The 16,672-nt window shown below is 37.7% G+C and overlaps 1 protein-coding gene across 1 annotated transcript; it reads left to right on the top strand.

Moving 5' to 3' along the window:
• The first annotated feature begins 8,978 nt into the window (after nt 1–8,978).
• Nucleotides 8,979–11,796, top strand: NEUROD6 (neuronal differentiation 6). The gene is made up of 2 exons (XM_075589089.1): nt 8,979–9,247; nt 10,430–11,796. Exon 2 carries the CDS (start codon nt 10,451–10,453, stop codon nt 11,462–11,464), a length of 1,014 nt encoding a protein of 337 aa, XP_075445204.1. The 5' UTR covers nt 8,979–9,247; nt 10,430–10,450; the 3' UTR covers nt 11,465–11,796.
• The last annotated feature ends 4,876 nt before the right edge of the window (nt 11,797–16,672 follow it).

Here is a 16,672-nt window from a genome sequence, read left to right as displayed (position 1 = left end):
TCATTATGCCAGAGGTAGGTAATGCTGCATGGAGCTGTTGTGATCCAAGTGTGTGTGTGCAGACTAAACAGCAAGGAACATAGTGTGGTCAGAATAGCTCACCCTTTGTTGCCATGTGTAGAAGAGTTTGCAGTATATCCAGTCCCCAGTCACCTCTAGTCCAACTATAGTCTAACTATATTTCTCACTTAAAATCTCACTTTAAAATGCCTCACTATATCATGCCAAATGCAGTTCCTGCAAATGCAGGAGGGGTATTGGTTTTATACAGCTAAAGCAGTCACATGACCCTCCCCTTCCCCAATAAATCAGCTTGTTCCAGTTGGTCAATTAACAGCACAAAGTTAAGAGGGGAAAAAAAAAACACCTTTTGATATTCAAACATACCAAACTTATTAATGCTTAAGGCCAGTGAGTAAATCTTTTAAACAGGACTTGCACATCAAGGGACATACCTGTGAAGAGAATGCAATTAGATCCATGTCATATCAGCTGAGGTTATTGGTCTTGCATGAAGAAAGTAAGTATATTAACTATAGTCTAACTATATTTCTCACTTAAAAGCTCACTTTAAAATGCTTCACTATATCATGCCAAATGCAGTTCCATAAGCCAAGGTCTGGGGTTAGAGAGAGCAGCGTAGTCAATATCCATGGAGCTGAGTTCAGGATTAGAGAGAGCAGCGTAGTCAGTGTCCATGGAGCCGAGTTCAGGGTAGAGAAATACTCAAGGGTATGCCAAGGTCCAAATTCCAGAGAGGGTTTGCAGGCAGGCTGGGTCAATAACAAGGTAGCAGCTAAAAGACAAAATGAAGAGCAAAGCACAACACTGGACAGCACTAGGCTACAAGGGATTATGCTGAGCACTGACTGAGTGTTCGAACCGGATATTTAAGAGACCAGGAACCAATAGGAGCAGGAGTGGAACGGAGACGCGGTCCCAGCGAGGACTGGGATAGGGTGCAGGAGACAAGGAGGTAATTAGTACTTGCCGCGCAGCTTGGAATCGTGGCACGATGTCACGCGTGTGGGCCGCGCTCGCAGAATACATGACGCAGTTGCGGGGACGGAGTTGGGCTCCATGTGCACAAGAGGAGCGGGTACGCACGCGCTCTATAAGGAGAGCGGGGTTGCACGTATGGACAGCGGGAGCAGCGGAGGCAGCAACAGCTGCGGTTCCATGAGCGGGTAAGGAGGGAACACGCCCCGAGGGACGTATTCCCCGATTCCTTACAAATAGTTAAGGTAAGGAGCAAATATCAGGAAGCACGACAAGACTGTGGAGACAAGACAGCAGTGAACACTTCGCACTTTGGAAGGTTTATGTTCAGCCGATGAACCAGTTGAACGACTGAGCATATTAAGCATACTGGGACCAATGAGGACAAGGCGAGAGGGGGCGCGTTAGGAGCGCCTACTGTAATTGGCTGAAAAGGTGCAGGAGACAGGTGTGGGAAGGTTTACTGATGGGGATTGGTGATTTGGTATCTGCACGTGTAGAGTGTGCGTCCCAAGCTTACGTGGCGCGCCGATGATGCCCCCGCATGGGCGCAACCCAGAGGTGGGACCAGAGGAGTCTGCATTAATTCTCGTGCGTTATGCGCGCGCCCATAGACCAGCAGCTGGTTGATGGCCCAGGTGATGTGCCGCAGGAGGTGGGGGAAGCGGAGAACCCGATAGAGGGCTGAAGTAAGCAGGAAGCGTGCCGAGGGTAGCGAGATTCACGGATCCTTACAATACTCAAGTAAGGCCAACGTTCTCAATAAGATTTATTCAGAAGACACTCAGCAAAAAGCAGTGACCCCACAAACGCCGTTCGGTGACAAGTGGACAGCCGCCTGTGAGAAGGCCTTTATGGAGCTTAAGAAGTGTCTTAACGAAGCTCCTGTCCTGGCCTATGTAGATCCGGAGCAACAATATGTGTTGCATGTCGATGCCAGTTTCAATGGGCTGGGAGCAATACTACTAAATCAAAAACACCCTGCGGGCCTGCGGGCCTGCGGGCCTCCGGTCAGTAGCCTGGGAGTCTCTGACACATCGAGCGAGCAGAACTACCCAGTCCATAAACGGGAATTCCTAGTTCTCAAGTGGGCTGGTGTAGATAATCTACATGATTATCTCTACGGGGTCTCCTTTGAGGTACAGACCGACAACAATCCGTTGACCCCCTGCTTCAATCCTACTGTATGTAATAAAAATACATTTACAGTCAGCTTCATTACCTAAGCGGCTAACTGCTAAGGTAATGAAGGGGTTAAATATCAGTGCCCAGTTTATTGGGGGTAGAGTGGGTGAGTGAAGGTGGTATTTGGCCCGTGATGGGTGTTTAGGCCTACCGAGAGGGTTGCGGGAGGAGTTAAACTCTTTATTAGCTTAGCGGTTACTACCGCTAAGGTAATGAAGGGGTTATCCCCTTCCGTTACCCACCCGGTAGACCTAAACATCCACCATGAGCCAACTACAATCTTCACCCACCCCCTCTACCCCAATAAACATTAAAATACAATACAAACACCAATACTTGCCAATACACCCATTCATTGCCAGTGTGGTTACCTATGCTCTCAATATTAGCAAAGATAACACCAATGGAAATGAATGGGCACCCTACTACCCACTTCCTCTACACCCAACAACCCCCCACCCCCCTAACATGTACATGTACAAAATCCCTATTAATCAGATCTCAATAATAGCTCATTTGCCCATTAAAAATAAAACATTATCCAGCCAGCATAAAGCAAATTAAAGTTGTACTTACCCCTGCCAGGATGAAGGCCATCATTGTCTTCCTCCCTGTCCTCCGCATCTTCCGTGGGGAGCAACATTAAAATAAAAAAACTAACTACTGGTCACTAACCCTTTAATTACCTTAGCGGTTAGTAACCACTATAGTAATTAAGGGGTTTACCCCCCCTCCCCGATACCCACATAACCACACTCCCCGGCACAACTACCCCCACTCCCTCTGCCCCATCACCACACATACGAATGGGCAAAGGCACTTGTAGCCAAAAATAGCTAATAGCACTTTTGCCTGTTTGTTTGCAAAACAAAAGAAATACGCAATAAAATAACATTGGCATAACAGTACACTTCCCAATAAACCCATTGATTAGTACTGTGGTAAACCATGCCCATAATAAAGGCATGGATGGCAACAATGGCAATGAATGAGCAACCTAAACAAAAGAACCACAAAATAAAACACATGACATTTAAATAAAACAAGCATTTGACACAATATGGGCATGAATTTCCAAAAAGGGAATGAATGGGAAACCTAAAAAAAAATATAACAAAAAATAAAATACATTACAATTAAATAAAAATAAACATTTGCAATTAACCACAGCATATGGTACTTACCTTTGGTCACGGAACCGCTTGCCACGGCCGCCATAGATAGACACTGATGATACTTCTCCGACAGGAGTGAGTGTGTGTCTATATTGGTATTAGCGTTGCCAATACATGCCGCCTTGAGAATCACTCTAATACGTCTTTACATTGATGTATTACAGTGGCTCTATCCAGTGCCCCACGTATGCCAATAATCTCACACCATACCTTTCAGTATCTACTATACCTCCTGCAACTATCTCCTGAAGTGAGGGCTGCATAGGTCACTAACTCAGACCTGGCCAGCTCATCACTCTGGGGTTATACATATAGAATTGATACTCTGCCTTGACAGTGTGATTGAGAGTTTTTTTCATTAGCTACCACCATACTATTACACACGGGGTTTTATCCTACAGGTTTGACTTACCGCATATTATGCCAAAGTGTGTTTACGCACACACTACATAAAGTTTATCAATAAAGCGCGTTATACTACACGCCCTGATACATCTATATTAAGACATAACCTCTTCCGAGTGGGTTCACCATGGCTCCTTTCCTATATCTCTAGGTAGCTATATACATAGCACTAGATCCCGAATATCTATGAGGGATCTCCCTATTACTATCTACCCACCTAGCCATAGCTGGGTTACCAAAGATACAGTCACGTGCTGTTGAATCATACTATTTAATTTTATTTTAACCCCCCTTTTTTTATTCATTGTTAACTAATAAAGTATTTTAACATTACAATTATACATCTAGTCGTGACAGAGTGCTTGAAGACTGGGTTCCTTTTCTCCTGTATACAATTACAATTAAATAAAAATAAACATTTGCCAAAAAATGCATTGCTTGTCACCTAAAAAAAAAAAATCACAATTAAATAAAATACAATCAATGTGTTTCTTACCTTTGCCGGATTCACCCTCGTCCTACTGTTGCACCAACTCTTGACCCACAACGCAATGCTCAACAGCCTGATGCGAAGAAGTCAATGAACCCCTGTTGATTGAAGAGACGTCTCCCGTACAGTAAGTTGTTATTTAATTGTGATTTTTTTTTTACAATACCCATTGACTGCCAATGTGCTTATCTATGCCACTTTCTGGGTATATATAAGAACAGTGACAAGTAATGCATGTTTGGCAAATGTTTGTTTTTATGTAATTGTAATGTATTTTATTTTTTGTTATATTTTTTTTAGGTTGCCCTTTTATTGTCATTGTGGCAATCCATGCCCATATTGTTGGCATGGTTTACCATAGTCAAAATCAATGACTTTATTGTCGAATGCTTGTTTTTATTTATATGTCATGTTTTATATATTATTATTTTGTGGCTCTTTTTTTTTAGATTGACCATTTATTGGGGGCATGGTTTAGTAACCATACGTAATGCCATAGTGACAATCAATGGGTTGAGGGGGTGGTGTAGTTGGCCCAGGGAGAGTGGTTAGGCCTCCCGGGTGGGTAGCGGGGGAGGGGGTTAACCCCTTAATTACCATAGCAGTTAATCCAAGGTGATTAAGGGTTTAGTGGCTAGTAGTTTGTTTTTTTATTTTAATGTTGCTGCCCACAGAGGACGAGGATGTGGAGGAAACAAGGATGACCTTCATCCTGGCAGGGGTGAATCCAACTTTAATTTACATTATGCTGGCTGACTAATGTTTTATTTTTAATGGGCAAATGCGCTATTATCCATCTGGATAATAGGAATTTTGTAAATTATTGTACTGTATGTGTTAGGGGGGGGGTTTAGGGGTAGAGGGGGTGGGTAGTAGGGTTGTTGTATTGTAATGTTTATTGGGGGTAGATTGGGTTTGTCAAGGTTGTAGTTGCCCCAGTGTGGGTGGTTAAGCCTCTCGGGTGGGTAGCGGGAGGGGTTAACCCCTTCATTACTTATGGTATTGAAGGGGTTGACTCCTCACGCAACATTCCGGGTAGGCCTAACCACCCACCCTGGGGCATCTACCCCCTTCACTCACCACCTTTACCCCCAAGAAAACAGGTACTCTTAACCCCTTAATTACCTTAGCGGCTAGTTTTTATTTGATTTTAATAACACCGTATTGATGCAGAGGGTCTCCGGGGTGGAACCACATTAATTTTAGCCTCGGGGCACCCCTCACTTCCCAAGTTATATGACCCCGGTATGGTGTGCCTGTATCTCCGTGCATTGTTTTGTTGTCCCGTTCACGTGACATGGGAGATTTAAACGCACACAGGAGATACAGGCACCCCATACCAAGGCCTGTAACTCAGGAATCACGGGGTTCCCGAGGCTGAAATGAATGCGGTTCAACTCCGGAGACCCCCTGCTTCAATACTGTGTTATTAAAATCAAACGAAAGCAGTGTGATCGCCTGTAAGAGCTGTGTAGGTAGATGCAGCTCTCTCTGTGCAGCTTTTACATACTGCAGAAAGATCACACAAGCAGAACATAGAAAAAGGTTAAGATAAAGGTAATGCTATCCCAAGCATTATTGTTTTTTTCCTAGCTCACGTATTCTGACTTGCGATAACTCTTTTTGAATACCGTGATAACACAAATGTCAGACCTTGAGGTAGGGCCATGCCAAACCATTCAATTTGGCAGTGATTTTATCGAAACTACTAGAATGAGCCCCAGTGTCTTGTCTCACTGAGCCACTCTTCATAATTATGATTTATACTCATTATATACTCTTAAATTGAGTGATCCTTCAATAATTGTACAGTATATTTCCATTCCTGTTCTTGAGACTATATTTCCTCTATGAACATTAGGATTTGATGTATCCACATGCAAGTAGCTAAATGGTACAAACCCTTATACCTAATCATACACTAATTTGTGTTGTTCCAATACTTTACATGTTCTAATTTAATTTATTTAATTTTCACCCTCACACCCTGTCTTTGGATATTTCGAATGCAATGGGTTATTCAGCTCTTTTGTTTCTTTTGCTTATGTTTGGTTTGATTGTTTAGCTATATGGGATACCTGTCGACGGGGTCCAATGTACACAGTTTTAATTAATCTCTAATTTCTGTATTTATATATGAGCATATCTCCATTGTTCCGCTTTGCACTTTTGGTTGGACTTCAATATATTCCTTTTTTGCAGTACCCCAGTGTGATGTATCTTTTCTTTGAGCCTGAAGTTTGGTGGATGTTTTAATTTGTTTTACATTATATGATTCATGTACTGTACAGACCTCTTTAGGTGGTACTGTCTATAGGAGCATCCAAATGTATTATTTTATCCTAGTATATATTTGTGCACTTTTTAATAATTGTTTTCTTCTCACTAAATAGTGCTTCCTGGATCAATCCTGGAAAGAGTACAATAAGCGTACAGGATTCTGGGTGTGGAAATTCGGTTTATCCCCCATACAATAGTACTGAATTTTATGTAAGAATGGTCACTTTCACTTATTTTTGGTTTTGGTTTGAAAAAATAATGAGGGTTATGCACAAAGCAGTGCTAAGTGTTTTTAAGTGAGATACATGCTTTTTGGCGCAATTTATGGCGCAATTTTTTTAGCAATGACTGTTTTGATGATGAAAAGCCTTTTAAGCGCGATACTGCAGTGTTATCACTACTTTGTGAATCGCGCTGCACGCAATATTGAGAAATAAAGCATTTATCTCACTTAAAAACACTTATCACTGCTTTGTGCATAACCCCCAATGTGTGTTTCGGGTGTAAAAATGTGTGCATGTTTTGTTTTTATTTTTGGTTATTATATTGCCAAAACTCGACATGTTTGGTCTTGGTTTGGGTATTTTCGCAAATAATGCATAAAAAAAAGGAAAGGAAAATGCTAAAATAACATAATAAAGCATGAAACATGCCTAAAATAACTGTAAAATCATAACAAGTAAAATATATATATATATATATAACTGAAAATCTTAAATAATTAAAAAAGATATGGCGAGAAACATCTGGCAAAGAGAACTTGTCTTGGTTTTGGGTCTAAATAATTTGTGGATTTTTGTTAAGGGTTTTGGTTTTCCATTTGGTTTTGCAATATAAGGTTCTGGTTGGTTCTAATTTCGTACACACAGTTTTGCCCATCTCTAGTCTTATGCTCTTTCTTATTCAAGAATTTCATCTGACACAATTATGACTTTAAAAGGGTCAATCAATGCAATATATGCATGAGTTCGGGCAAGGTCTTCATGGACAGGCAGTGATACATGAATGCATGCGACAACTTTAGGTACAGTATAAGAACAATGCACTGTATGAGGATTAAGAACCATTTAAAAGAGATGTGTCAGGATAAGTGGTGCAACTCGGTACAGTGCAGTACTGGGTTAAAAGTTTATTTTTTTGGTTGCCAGCGAAAGAAAATACATTACATAGGAGCTATAGGAGGACACCAGACAGAATAACAGAGAGATATTATGGCAGCAAAGCAAAGAAATGGATAAGCAGGAAAGTGGAAAAAAAAAAAAAAAAGTTGTTGGAAAGGGAAGAAAAGCAGATGGGAAGTGCGGAAAAAAACAGCTGAAGACAACAACAAAGATTAATTTGAACAAAAATGCTGGAGGGGAGGGAGCAAAGAAACAGGGTGGATATGTAGAGAGAAAACAATGCGGGAAACATTATTTAGCACTCCGTGGGTTGTGATTACAACTCAGAAATCACACTGGAGCCACTTATAAAATAACACTTGATTAATGTTACATTTGTGTGTTAACCCCTTTTCTGGCCTTAAAAGGTCCCCCGGGGCCCACAGCTATTGTTTTATATTTTTTGTTTGACAAACTATGAATTAAAAGGAAGTTGAGCTACCCCCTGTACATGAAGCTGTTAGCGTGAAAGAAAAGCGTATTTTTTTTCCAAACGGAAAGGTAATTTAAATGTTAAAAAAAGATAACTTTTTCATGATATTGTTCTATTAAAATCAACTCTCATCAATAAAAAGGAGCTATTATTGCCATAAAAGTTAAATCTCAAAAAATTTGGAAACGCTGATATAGAACAAGAATGCTGAATTTTAATATGGGTTCATTAATAGATGGGATGACTGAACACCTAAATATAAAAATGTTTTATCACTATACAGTTTACAAAAGATGGAATATGTATTCTGTGGATACCTACATGTACGCTCCTTTTGACTTTTCTTCCTGGAGCTTGCTATAGTCACAAATGACATCTAGTGGGATGATGTATCAAGATTCCTGAAGCAATTCTGGGGGCAAACAAATGCTCCTAATTTATTAACGAAATAAAGTCCCATTGTTTTTAATCTGATTTTTTTCCTTTCATTTACATGGTTCACTTCTTTTGCCCAAGAATTACACCAAATAAATATTTATATCCTACATGTCCCTTTCGTTTCTTAACCGCTTTAGTGCCCAACAGTTTTGCAATGCATCACAGGGGCCCAAGGGGTTAATTCAATGAGCAGAGGTCAATACAGCATCAGAAAAAGGATATTTTCATTTCTCAATTCTGTGTCATTTGGAAACGAGAGCTCAACGTTGGCACTACTGTCTTCTTTTTAATGTGTCCCTTAAGATTCCCAGAGAAAAAAGAAGCCGCTCTAGTGGAACTTCACCTCCGGTATGTGAAATGCTGGTGCATATATATTTTTTTTCTATCAGTCTAACCTTCTGTGTTGATACATGAATGCTGGTACCCACTTACAGGGATGCCAGATGATCATTGCAGAATGAAGGTCCCAGGGGAACGCATCATGTGGTTCTCTCTGCCCTGTGACGTCACTAGCAGATGGCATGGGTACCAGCTCTGGCAGTTGGCATCAATGTCACTTTTTTAGAGATCAATGAGATACACACATATCTAGACTCCTGGAGACGATGCGACATTCGGACTGATCTGGAAGGCGGATAAAAAAAAATGAAAAACTGATTGTTGATTGAAATAAAACCTGAAGGTAACATAGAACATTATCTCTATTTTAACCATGATGAATTTTGCATGTAACGTTTAAAAGGTGTAATTGTTTTACTGTATAGTGTGCATTTACCATCTGTTATAATTCATTTCATTCTTATGATGCAATTTCCTCCTTTTACTGATATTATGTAACACTGTTACTATATGGACTGTGGCTATAAGGCAGGATGAATTTTTAGCATTAAATCTTTTTTAAATGCTCACTATGTAAACTGCTCGTGTTTGCTTAGGAGATATGTTCACTAGCAAGTCAGTGTGATTTTCTTTTTAAAGAAAAGATAGGAAATACTGTAGAAAAGATGCACCCTTCTTAATAGTCTTTTTTTCTGCACTGCATTTGTTTTTTCCATCATAGATTTAGCACACGTGCAACATTTCTAGATCATTTCTTTAACTATCAGGGTCAGTGTTTAGCAAGTATAGCTCAGGCAAGCAATCTTATGCACACTTAAAGATATACATCGCAAAAGGGCTATACCCAAATAAGCAAACGCATCAATACCTTTTAAATTTCTGGAAATAGCTTGAGGTTTCCAAAAGCTAAATAATATTTATAACCTAAACACGTACAGTATTACTAATAGACTTAAATTAGATCATTGCCATATGCTCTTTTTCAATCCTGAAAATAAGAATCAATCTCTTCTTTACTTTGTTTCAGTATTTATAAGGTGAGAATGAAGAATTCTGCACTTCATTATTTCAGAGCAAAACGTAAATGTAAACACAACTACTGTAATTGTTTTCTACATTTCTAAAACTTGCCTAATGCGTGCAAATGTGTTTCAAGGTACAAATGTGAGCTCCTGTAAAATAACTCCCCAGGGCTGATTTTAAATTGTTTCATTTTTCAGTGGGTGGGGACTCGTGAGAAATGTATTTGGAATTTTAAATTGCTTGGGATTGTTTTACGTCCAATACAGTACTTAATCTGTGTATTATGCTGATTGCATGGGATGAAGCCAGATTTACAAGGATCTGATGCTGTCTATTAGGTGTGTGTGTGTATATATATATATATATATATATATATATATATATATATATATATATATATATATATATATATTACTCAGTGCTAACATTTGTTTACAGAACATAAAATTGTATGACTTAGTCTAACATTGTCTGTGCAAATTCTTCCCTGGCATTTTTTCAGGTAATTTCATTCTGAACAACAATGTTAACGCTTCCCTTCGATGAGTCTGTTGTAATGACAGACTCCCAGATGTGCAGAAATTTTCCACGGGAAAGCGAGGAGCAAAAGCAGGTGAAGAAGCCAGAAAGCAGTGCAAAACAGTTAGTGTCCCATGGGAAAAATATTAACAAGTTACCTGAAGAGGAAACAGAGCAAGAAGAAGAGGAGGAAGACAAGGAAGAAGAAGATGAAAATGGATTGCCTAGGAGGAGGGGGCCGAGGAAAAAAAAGATGACCAAGGTGCGAATAGAAAGGATTAAAGTCAGACGGGTAGAAGCCAATGCAAGAGAAAGGGGTAGGATGCACGGACTCAATGACGCTCTGGACAATTTAAGGAAAGTGGTACCTTGCTATTCCAAGACGCAGAAACTGTCTAAAATAGAAACGTTAAGGCTGGCCAAAAACTACATTTGGGCTCTGTCTGAGATCCTTCGGATTGGGAAGAGACCTGACCTGCTTACCTTCGTGCAAAACTTATGCAAAGGTTTGTCCCAGCCCACCACAAACTTGGTGGCAGGGTGCCTGCAGCTTAATGCCAGAAGTTTTCTAATGGGTCAGAGTGGGGAGACTGTGCACCATGCAAGGTCCCCATATTCCTCCATCTACCCTCCCTATCACAGCCCTGAGCTTAGCAGTCCACCAGGTCATGGGACGTTTGACAATTCCAAGACCGTGAAACCGTACAATTACTGTAGTGCTTATGAATCCTTTTATGAAAGCACTTCCCCTGAGTGTACCAGCCCGCAGTTTGAAGGTCCCTTAAGCCCTCCCTCCATGAACTATAATGGGATATTTTCCCTTAAGCAAGAAGAGGCCTTGGACTATGGGAAAAATTACAATTATGGCATGCATTACTGTGCAGTGCCAGGCAGAGGTCCCCTCGGGCAGAGCTCTATGTTCAGGTTGCCTACAGACAGCCACTTCCCTTATGACTTCCATCTGCGCAGCCAGTCTCTCGCCATGCAAGATGAATTAAATGCAGTTTTTCATAATTAATGAGGAAAATGAATATAAACAGTGGTCATTCACCTCATCCCCCATCTAATTAAGATAAAGCAGATGCTTGTTCACACAGTAATTGACACGGCGTGATTAAGGTATCACTGCAGTCTCGAAAGTGTGTTTTAAACTTTTGTGGTTTATATTTTCGATTCCCTTTGTAACAGCCAAGTCTTCTACCTTATTTATTGACTTATTTATTCATTATTCCGTTTTTATTCCTTTTTTTTTTTTAAGTCGGTCAAGGCTGTGATTTGTTTATGCACTAAAACAATATTTTATGTTTATTTGTTGAACAATATGTGGAAATGATGTGGATAAATAAAGAAATTGACACTATACCAAGCCAATGTCTATCTTGTTTGCAAACCGGGGGATCCAAAACAATTGCATGGTTAACCGTTTTCTGTCAGAGAGGCCTGAAAGCCATTGCAAAGAAATGCCTCGCAGGCCCCGCTGTCAATGTGCAGCTTAGTAGCTGCATAACAATGCACAATTGATGCTCATTATACTTTGAAAAGGAGAGTCAAGATAGAATAAGAAAAGTTAATTAAAAGATAAAAAAAAATAAGAACATTGGAACATGTTGGGAAGATAATCACTATTAACCCAAAATAATGTTTTAGGATGAAGTCAAACAACACAGAAAAGACGAGAAAAAAAATCACTGTCTTTTTTCCAGAATAGTAAATCAGTGAACGCAGATGGCGAGGGATTCAGTGTAAGATTTTGAATATTTAATTAATAGGTGTTACAGACCATCTCACTAAAATGCTTCACTACCCTGCATAGATTAAATAAACATAAAAGACTATTAGGAGTTTACTTTGGCATTCCTCAGAGTACATATGTTCATATTAACTACAATGATGTCCTCAACAACAGTGTTTTTCCCCGTCACATTAACACAGACATTTTGTGCTAGGATACAGTTTATAATTTGGAATTAAAAAAATAATGATTCTGCATGCCCATCCTTCATAATTCAAGCACAAAATGTTTAGAACAAATTAAATACCCAACCATTTTAACAAATGCAGTGTATATATATATATATATATTTAAATTATATACAGAGTACGTTACATTAACTTGTTTCTAGATGACAAACAAGAAAGAATTGGAGATATGGTACAGAAAATTTTCAGTTACGATTTCAGTAATCGTTAATGAATAAGCAAATAAAACATAAACCCTTATAGGTACTGTATTAAATATAATAAAATCGTTCACCTTTTCGTGCTTGGAGCATATGCATATACAGTTCAGATAGATCACTAACATTTCTGCTAATATAATTTTTGTAAAGCAAGTTTAAGAAAAAATCTTTTTACGTAGCCATTTCTACCACTTTGAACCAGTAATTGCAAAATTCCTGCACATCCCTAATGGAAGAGACCATCCTTGGCAATATTTATCCTTGTTTTTATCAACCAAAACAACATTGTTTCCCTGTATGTTGGAATGATTTCGTTTTCAAAATGTATGTGATTTTTCCGTAAACATGATAGGTATTAATGGCAGGCTTAAAAAGGCCTGCCGGAGAAGATGAGGGGAAACGTCTACCCCCAATAAGTAGAGCTTCATTTCCATTTATCCAAAATCTATTTCAGAACTGTGACAGGTATCAATATTTATTGATGCCTATTTATAAATTTTTATGGACGTGCGTGAAGTGCATTTTACAAGAATGCACCAACATTAAACAATGCTTTAGTCATATGTCATTTTCCGACCAGCACCAAAACGCAGAAATTATTATCAAGTCTTTTTAAGATCACCTTATGATAATTACACATAATATTAAATGCATCTACCGTATTTTAAAAGCAGATTTTTGAAAATGAGTGTTTAAAATTAGGAACAAATGCATTTGAAATTAATTTGAAAATGATACGTAGATTCTAAACACTTAACATGTCTTTCAAGTTTGTGACTTTAATCACTTCTCTTTATTCATTGATCGAGATGAGGTGTTGTACTGGCTAAAATATCTAGCATTCTTCAAATATAGAAGCTTCTACGTTTCCTTATGTGCTTTTGCTCAGACTTTCCTGAGGATTTATTTAGTGCTTTCTTTCATTGGACTGGATTCTTTTTCTAACTTATATCTGTTTGACATACAAACCTACCTCTTATGTAAAGTATCTTGTTTATATTATAATTGCTACAGACATTATGGAATAATATAATGAACTCTCTGGACCATATTCAGTATGCTGTGATGTTGAGGAAGAATTCAGATCCATTTAAATCAACTGGACTAAAATCTTCCTCAGCACAGGAAGGAAACTTTACAATATTATGAATACATTCAACAAAAGCAATTATTTGTTCACAGAAAGAGTTGTGGGTGCTTGGGTTCAGCCTTCTAGCAGCAGCAATGAAAGAAAATACTACAAGAGAATTTTAAAATGAATAAGGTAAACTTGAGGATTACATAAGAGGGAAGCAGACTTGGACTTTATGTCTTGTCTAAGGCTTTACATATTTTGGACTATAGACAGTGAATCCCTGCGCTTCTCCCTAGTTTATATTTTGGACTATGGTTGGTCTATTTTATCGTTTGGGATAGGACAAAATCATTAAAGTCAGTTTCAAATATATTTATATAAACGTATTTGATATGTACGGAAAGCATCAAATTAGGGGACGGACCTGTTTTTATATTAAAAAAAAAAACGATTTAAAATGTTGCGCGTTTGGAAACAAAGTGAGTTTGTCGTCATCTTCCACAAGTAATAGGTTCCATTATGTGCACAACTCAATTGTGAATTTTTACAGTCACCGGTAAACTTTCCTTTTAGCAGTGAGTTGTTGATTTACTGTAAACGGATGTTATGATTTAAAAGGCGTACCTCATAAAAAAAAATGCTTGTTCACGGCTACATTTGCCTCCCTTTTGGCATTTTTGTAATGGAGACGTGGTGTACATAAATAGATACATTTGTATATTTGTTTTACTGCCCAACACACATATACATGTAAATGTACAGCAGAAGCAGACTGAAAAGTGAGTACGTAAAGCAAAGGGGTTAGTGCTAAGGTATATGCATTCCAAAAGACAGTGATGAAAGAACAGTACATCAAAAGTGGTAGCGGTCTTAAGTGCAGAATAATATAAACCTAACAAACAAGAGGTGCAAACATTTTAAACGTAATGTTCACAACACTAAAACAAAAAAAGGCATATTTTTTCATATACTGGAAGTAATACTATTGCTTAAATGGTGAAACTGTGTCTTCTTCATTTCACTCTTTACCAATTTTACTCTTATGTACATAACGTGTAAAATACATGCGCGTTCTGAATCTTATACCTGCAGAATCCAGTTTCAATCAAGTTTCAATTGCCAAAATGTATCACTTTATAATTCAGAATAGAGCTGCCTTATACAATACAATTGCCTTGTATACTATTATTTACATAATGCCAACTGTGTACACAGCACTTTATAGAGATATAACACAAGAAATTATACAGAGAAAAATATTTCCAGTAGGGATAAGTATAGCAGATATAAAATTATTTAGATAAATGCATACATCTTGCAATATATCATTCTGCAATAGCCAGTTGCACAGCCTACTACTGTATACCATCATTTTTTCCCCAAATACCTGTTTTAGCAACCATATTACATTGTGCTTTTCTTGTACATTGATCTGTCCTATGTTTGTTTGGTTTATCAGAACTTTACTTTTTATTACTATGATAAATATTAAATTATTAAATACTTTCCCTGTTATTTATTATTTACATAATGCTTGTGTTCCTTCAGCAGAAATATAACATTATTACATTTACATGTTAGTACCCCCATTCATAATCCACCTTTCTTGATTTGTTTCTTCCTTACTTATTTATAGCGTTATTAAAAATGTGCTTGAGTTATTTTCTAAGAATATACACATATAGAATTACAGTAGTCATTAAAGGTGGGCAAAATTGGATGTGGGAAATTTGAACCTACTAGAACCTTACATTCCAAAACCAAAACTCTCAAGATTTTCAGAACCAAAACCAGGATACCTTGCCAAGTGCCCATCTCTATGTGTTCCTGTACATATATCTTTTAATTATTTTAAGGTTTTTTTTTGGTTATAATATTTTCGTTTTCTAATCGTTTTTATGACTTGATAATTGTAAACATTATTTATGCTTTATTCTGCAATGTTAGCATTTGTCTGTTTATGTTGAGTTCTTTCTATCATTTATTTGGTGACAATCTGAAACCACAGCCAAACAAATTGAATTTAGGCAAAACCAGACCCAAAACAAAGCACAAAGGTGTTTTAGAAGCAGGAACACGGAAAATGTTTAAAACCCAAACACGTGAACGTGTCCACCCTTACGAGCCATACTGCTGGCTATATTAAAACATGATGTATTTTTCAAGTTATATTACATTTTGTTTTGTTTCAACATGAAATATGTAGATGTCTACATCTGAGGTCTTAAAAGGTATCACATAAAGGATTATGACTTGAAAAATATAAATACCATTAAGTTGACATATAGTACTATAAAAAAACAGGATGCTGCAACCTGTAGAACACTTAAATAAAATAAAGTGGATAGTCCAAATTAGAAACCAGGGGAAGAGGTGTTGAATATAAAATATATAATATATATCCATCACTTGCAAATAAAACATATAAAACAATGAAAACGTGTTTATGGCTCAGTTTTAGTATTTTGGATGGTACTGTAGTGTAAATACTGTAATTTATCAGTCATACATAAAAGATAATACTGTATAGCACTAAGTTCTGGAACAGAATTAAAACAGTAAATCATTTGAAAACATCTTAAATATTATGATAACCCTATTCTTAATCACAGCACAGCTTCTTATACAGTTCTCTTTCTTGAAGTGCAGACCGTGTGTGAAAAGTGGAAAAAAGGGGGCGAAAATTCAAATTATAAGATCACATTTGAATTTTTATTGTGCATCAACATTTTAGTGTTAAAACGTAGTATAAAACCTTATAAAATGTGTGTCTTATATATGGAGGTCGTTATGTCACTTCATACACTATGACTCATAGTTGTTGTTTGAAAGGAAGCTTGACGCTGAATACATGATTGATACAATTTAAATGAAAACAGAATTATGTGTATTTTTTCATTAATACCTAGTGTTAGAAATGATAAATGAGTGTAATATTATTTATAATAGCCATGAAAATAAATAAATTTTG

Source organism: Ascaphus truei, chromosome 2 (assembly GCF_040206685.1).
Source record: "Ascaphus truei isolate aAscTru1 chromosome 2, aAscTru1.hap1, whole genome shotgun sequence".
In the NCBI taxonomy this organism is placed as follows: Eukaryota; Metazoa; Chordata; class Amphibia; order Anura; family Ascaphidae; genus Ascaphus; species Ascaphus truei.
The sequence above is the reverse complement of the archived record's forward strand: the minus strand, read 5'-3'. Positions and strand labels throughout refer to the sequence as shown.

Bases quoted from the DNA above. Each gene is read 5' to 3' on its own strand.
- NEUROD6 (XM_075589089.1), top strand. From the start codon at position 10,451: ATGTTAACGCTTCCCTTCGATGAGTCTGTTGTAATGACAGACTCCCAG.